This window comes from Onthophagus taurus, chromosome 8 (genome assembly GCF_036711975.1).
Source record: "Onthophagus taurus isolate NC chromosome 8, IU_Otau_3.0, whole genome shotgun sequence".
Classification (NCBI taxonomy): domain Eukaryota; kingdom Metazoa; phylum Arthropoda; class Insecta; order Coleoptera; family Scarabaeidae; genus Onthophagus; species Onthophagus taurus.
The window spans coordinates 18,620,057-18,626,948 of NC_091973.1; the positions used below are offsets into that span (position 1 = coordinate 18,620,057).

Genomic DNA, 6,892 nt, shown 5'->3' on the forward strand with positions numbered 1-6,892 from the left:
ATTGGCCTTTCATTCAACCACTATCGTTAAGTTGCGGCACATCGATGTGCTCGATAGAAGCATGTTACTACTACGCTATAACGCGTTTGCCGTTCTGACAGATGGTGATATCAACAGCCCGAACACGTCGCGGAACCAGAGTAAAGCAGGACGCCCACTGAATCGGTTCGGCTCAGCACGGCCGGCACGGAACGTTCGGTTCGGCAGCGACCACCGCTCACTAAATCGACGGGAATCGACATTTCAGGCAACGCCCGACGTTCACTACCAAACAATCGCTAGTAAAGACAACAGCAAAATGTCTTCAAGTTCGTCGTCGAGTTCTTCAGAAGAAGATATTATGATAGCATTGGCTTGCGATGAAATCGAAAAACCACCTCGCAGAATTTGGGTGCATGACATACATCTTAAACAAGAAGTGTATGGGGAATTTTACCATTTGTTCCCTGATCTACTCAAGGATGACGAAAATTTTTTTAAATATTTTAGGATGTCTAGTGTTAACTTTTACGAACTTGTGCATATATTACCGCTTAAAATGCAGGACACTAATTTTCGGAAATCAATTTCACCTGAAGAGAGATTAGCTGTAACATTGAAGTAAGTACCTATGTATATGTATAAATAGTCTGTGGTATTGTATAGTAATTAAAGCGCCAAGTAAAATACAATATTTATTTTATTTACTTTGCTATAATAATAATAGTATATATAATTAATTTTATTCCTTCCTTTGTTCGTAACTGAACTGCGAATTCGGTAATTGAGTGTAATTGGAGTAGTGGGACCGAAGGAAGGTGGGGTACGGGGGTTGTCAGTGGGAAACGAAGGAAAGGGGGGTGGGTTGTCAGGATCTATACACATTTGTGGAGTTGAGTGAAAGCGAGGCAGCTGTGGTGAAATGTTCGGAAGTGGTTGGGAATGTGTTGGCGTGGGCGGATTTTGTCCGGTAAAATTTTTTAGTTCCTATTGACTTACCAAATTTGAAATTTTATTTTTAATATCAATCTGTAACCGCGGTGAAAACGTGCGGACTGTTTCCTCAATGCAGACAAAAATTTTTTCAATGATCGGGTGTTTTCTTTTTCAATCTCGAGGCCTGCTTATCTTTAAAATAATTTTGTAACACCTGCGTCATCGGTGTATTTCTTGATGAATAAGATGAGGTAGGAGTTGGTGGTGGAGACAAGTCACGAGAAGGTGGCCGCGGTTCTGGCGAAGTAAGTTCCTCTGAAGTACTTTCGTCATCTAATTCAATAGTACTAATTTGTTGGGTTGAAGTTTTTTGTAAATTTGACTTCTGACTCCGTTCGCCAAAATATGGGATCAGAAATGAGATTGTCTCCTCGAACTTCCACTTTTTGACCGGGATAGTGGCATCTCCACTCTTTGTCTGCCTACTTTTTAAAGTCTTTTTAAAGCTGTCTCGAAGAATCTTTATTTGCAGTCGTTTACTAAAATAACATTACTAATAAAATCTGTTATATGCAGAATGCCACATTAGCCTTGATTACTTGACAATGTGCGTAATGTGACAATATTGCAGTAAACAAAATTAATGTGGCATTAAGAATAGTAATAAAAAAATATTATTTTTGACTGGTACAGTAAAAATATTTTCTTTATTTTTAGGTTTCTGGGCTATGGGGACTCTTTTTCGTCAATATCTTTCAGTTATAGATTAGGGGAAACAACTGTGAGATTATTTAACGATTCAACGATTATTTACGACACATGTGAAAAAATATGGTCAACATTAGCACCTATTGTAATGCCTGCTCCAACAACTGAACACTGGCAGAGCATAGAAGAGGGGTTTAGAAATAAATGGAATTACCCAAACTGCGTGGGTGCCATTGATGACAAACACGTTGTTCAGAATTCAACTACTGAATTCAGGATCTCTTTTTTATAATTATAAAAAGGAATTTAGCATTGTTCTACTTGCATTAGTGGATGCTGACTACCGTTTCATCACTGTAGATGTTGGGGCGTATGGGCGCAATAGTGATGGAGGTATTTTTCGTTCTTCACAACTAGGAAAAACACTGATGTCGCAACAATTACTTCTCCCAGCAGATAAAAAACTACCTGAGACAAATACAGTTCTGCCACACGTAATTGTTGGAGATGAGGCATTTCCCTTAATGCCCAACGTAATGAGACCTTATCCAGGAACGCAGATGCTGAATAACGAAGCTATCAAAATTTATAATTATCGGCATAGTAGAGCCAGACGGGTTAGCGAGAATGCTTTTGGTATAATGACTAAAAAGTTTCGAATTTTCTTGAAAAAATTTAATAGCATTTTATGCAGAGCTTGCACTGCTCTGCATAATTATTTGCGTAATGATTCTTGTACTTGGCAGCCAGGTTAATTAGAACAGGAAGTGATGGTCGAAGGTGTTACTAGGTTAGCAAACACAGGAGGAAACTTTCAGAAAGATGCATTGAATATCAGAGACCAATTTAAAGAATACTTTGTGTCAAATCAAGGAAGCGTGCCGTGGCAACTACAACGAATTTATGCAGGAAGGAACAATCAACCATAAATTATATTTTGTTATTTGAATTTACTGAGTAAATACTGTAGTAATTCGGACTGATACGAATATCTGATCCATATCCATTCCAAAAATCTTATTTTCAAAATTTACCCATAATGATAAAGACGTATCTTGTAAAAATAAATTTGAATTATTTTTGGAATAATCTAAGATTGCCAGAACTTGGTCGCTAGGCATTGTGATAAAAAAAATAACATTAAAAAAAATTAGAGTTGAACGGTAGAAGAAGACTACCTAGAAGCATCGTTTTTTTGTGAACGAGTTCGTTAATGAAAAGCTACTAAAGAAAAAACATAACCCGATACCAAAAGTAAGAAGAAGAAATAACTAAAGTGAATTTGAATTATTAAAAAAAAAACTAGAACTCTAAAAAAATAATTAACCAAGTGAATGGAATTATTTGGGGATTCGAAGTGAACCTTTAAAACATTAACCTTAGAAACAGTAAACAAAATAAAGAAAAACCCGGAAGAAGAAAACTTAAACGATTGATTGGAATTGACATCTAGTGTGAGAGTGAGGAAACACCGAGAATTTAGCAAATGAATTAAAGGATTCGGACATTGAAGCCAAGATAGAAAGAGACGGCCAGTCAGAGCGAGATAGAGACGAAACAAATTAATTACGATAAGTCTTTGATGTTTTTTTTTAATGTTCACTATCAATTTGAATTTGAAGACTTAATTTAATTTTTTTTTGTCTATTAGATTATTCAATATTTAGTATATTCAGTCCGATTTAACACAACATCTATTCTTGATACATGATATAAAATTAAACCTTTATTAAGTAATTAATTAAATAATTTATTAAATTATTATCATTTTTTTTAACCTTAAACAAATTTGTCTTTTGAACTGAACTCACACAAGTGAACCCTGAAAACGAACATTATCTTATAAATACTTCACTGACAATCGTTATCAATACAATTTGGCGCCCAACGACGTGGGGCAATTCAAAAGACAATTTAATAATACAATCGTTATCCTTAGAGTAAAAAACTATATTAATTAAAACTAAAAAATAAATCAATAAATATGTCCGAGAGAAAGACTAGGGGAAGAACTTTATCAAAAACTGACGAAATAGAGAGGGAAGAAAGATCTTTGAGTAGAACCACAACGGGAACTCATGACATCGGAGACACAGGTGAAGAAACAACACCGAAACCTTCAACATCTAAACATAAAAAAGAGGAAGAACAAACAAGTAAAGGTACGTCTATAGAGGAGATGATGATTAAATTTATGGAAGAAAATAGGAGAATAAATGAAGAGAATCAAAAAAGAATCGATGAAAAATTACAAAAATTAAATGAAGAAAATCGAAAAATAAATGAAGAAAAAGAACAAAGAATTTTAGAAGGAATTAACAACAGAAATGAAGAAAATCGAAAAATAAATGAAGAAAAAGAACAAAGAATTTTAGAAGAAATTAACAACAGAAATGAAGAAAATCAAAAGAGATTTATGGAAGGTCAAAAAGTGATAACTGAACGACTTGAATGTATGAATATTAACTTAACTAAATTGTGGAGCGACAATGCAGAATTAAAAAAGAAAAGGATAGATAATGAAATAATTGTTCAAGAAAAAATAAACGAAGTAACAGAACAACAAGACAAAAAACTTGAGGAATTTAGATTAATAACCAATGAAAATATTACACACTTACATAATAGTCAGATGAAGACAAACAACGAATTAAGTTTGATACAAAAAGAAATGGACAATTACAACGAAAAACAAAAGTTAATAGAACAATCTATAAAACAGTTGGATAAGGGAATTTCTAACAACGGAGAGAATGTATTAAAAATTAAAGAACAAACAGAAAATTTAAAAGAGAGGATGATAGAAAATATGGGTTTTCTACAAGAAAAAGAATTAAGGGAGTTAGAAAATTTAAAAAAAGAAATAAGGGAACTTAAACTGAAAAATATGAATTCAATAAATTTAGAATCAACATTACCGTGCTCAATAATAAAACCTGAAATGTGGCAAAAATTTAATGGCAATTTTAATCAATTACATCCTATGACATATTTAAATAATATAATACGCTTGACGCAAGATATCGACGATAATAAAACGGTCATGAACCTTATCAGACTTACATTAACAGAGAAAGCTTTAGAATGGTTTGAAATGGTCTCTGATAAATGCCAAAACGCCGAAGAATTTAAGAGAGAATTCGTACACCAATATTGGAGTAGAAGTCAACAGGACAAACTTCGAATCGAATTACTAACTGGGAAATATCGAGAAGGGTTAAAGAATAGAGAGAACTATGCATGTGAATTATATAACAAATGTAAGCATATTAAAGACCTAGAAGAAAGAAACATAGTATTATATTTATTAAACCATTTTACCATGTCAGACAATAGTACCATTTTATGCCAAAATATAAATACAATAGAAGAATTAATGGAAATCTTACGAAGGTTAGATACATATTCGGTGATGAATCGAAGAGAACAATATAATAATTATAAAGCTAGAACAGATCAAAACTATGTACAATTTAAAAATGATAATAATTATAGATACAAATCTAACCTAAATGATAACAACTATTATAAATTTAACGATTACAATAATTACCACAGAGAAAAACAAAACGGAAACGGCTACAATAAAACTAACCAAAACGAAAATGACTATAGGAATTACAGAAACCACCATAATAACAATAATAATTATAATAACGGAAAAGGTAACTACAATAGATCGGACAGAAATGAATATCATTATCCACGATGGGGAAATCATTACAACGGCCAAACCTTTGGAAATAATCCACCGAATAACAATAAAACGAATCAGGTAAACTTAGTCACTCGAGAAAGTTTTGATAGAAGATGGTACAAAAGAGGTGATGAAAACAACAGAAATTTTAAACATGACGAAATTGTAGCAGACGTTCGCCGTTCAGGAAATGGTGAAGAGAAAAAAAAAATTTCAGATTCAGAATGGTAAAACAGAGAAACGAAACAGATGAGGCTATCACTACGTATAAATTAAATCATTTTATTACTTCTAAATATAAACAAAAATTTTACGATAATCCACATAATTTTTTAGATTTTTCCAATGAAGACAATTTTAAGAATTATAACCTAATCCCTAGCGTTACAATTATGATCCAAAAGATTAAAATTAAAGCCATTATTGATACAGCAGCAGAAATTTCCTTGATACACACAGATATAGTATCCAAATTCAGTGATTTAGATAAAATGTTAGAAAAAATTAAAAAGATTGAAATATATTCAGTAAATAAGAGAAAAATGGGACAAATAACTAATAAACTCTCTACGTTTGTAGAAATAAATATTAAAAATTACTTGATGGAATTTTACTTGTTCGAAGGAATAACTTACGATTGTTTAATTGGTATCGACAATATTAGAAAATTAGAAATGATTTTAAACTTTGAACAGAATCAATTAGAATTAGAAGATAATCAAATAAAGTTTGATTAAGATCATCTATATGGAAATTTTTTAATAGAAGAAAGGAGTAAGAAAAATAAAGGTAATAATGAAAAGAGAGAAAAGATAGAAAGGAATGAAGAAAAAGAGAAAGGTAAAAGAAAGATAAATAATGTTAATAAACGAGAAGTATATGAAAAGGGAAGAAATGATTATGAATTGGATGATTATGAATTAAATGATTATGGAATAAGTGATGAGTTTATAAAATTGGAAGGGCGGGAGGAGAAGTTAAAAAATGAGATTGTTACAGAAGATAATAAAGAGAAATATATAGAATGTTTGTTTGAAGAATTAGAATTAGGAAAAGAATATAAAGAAAAGTTAAAAAGTATAATGTTGGAAAATTCTATTACTTATAATGATAAAATAACTTTTGCAAGAAATTATGAACATAAGATACTAATTGATGATAATCAACCGTTAAATAGTAAACATTATCCGATACCATTCCATTATAGAGAACAAGTTAACTTTGAAATTAATAAATTATTAGAACAACAAATTATTGAAGGATAACAGATAAACGTAGAAAGATAGTAGCCAAATTAATGAAAACTTACGAAGGACCTTATCAAGTGATAAATAAAAATGATAATACTTATGAACTTGTAGATTTGAATACTAATGTAAATATAGGTAAATATCATGTGTCGTTGTTGTGTGAATTTAGGAACAGCTAAGATTTTTTTTTGTTGATGTTTTTGATCAAAAGAAACAAAATCCTGTCGCAAAATAAAAGAAAAAAAATGAATTGAACTAATTTATACCTATTGGTGTAATTATTATTTGTTTCCATCATTCGTATCAAAATAAAATAAAGAGT

At 31.4% G+C, this 6,892-nt stretch overlaps 1 protein-coding gene across 1 annotated transcript; it reads left to right on the plus strand.

Moving 5' to 3' along the window:
* Positions 1-3,607: 3,607 nt before the first annotated feature.
* Positions 3,608-6,585, plus strand: LOC111416863 (putative leucine-rich repeat-containing protein DDB_G0290503). Its single transcript, XM_071198995.1, has 2 exons — positions 3,608-5,513; positions 6,086-6,585. The coding sequence occupies exons 1-2, from the start codon at positions 3,608-3,610 to the stop codon at positions 6,583-6,585; spliced, it is 2,406 nt and encodes an 801-aa protein (XP_071055096.1).
* Positions 6,586-6,892: the final 307 nt, after the last annotated feature.

Excerpts from the sequence above, each read along its gene's own strand:
- LOC111416863 (XM_071198995.1), top strand. The coding sequence starts at position 3,608 with ATGTCCGAGAGAAAGACTAGGGGAAGAACTTTATCAAAAACTGACGAA. Across the intron at positions 5,514-6,085 it reads CGTTCGCCGTTCAGGAAATG|AAGAAAGGAGTAAGAAAAAT; the intron begins GTGAAGAGAAAA and ends ATTTTTTAATAG.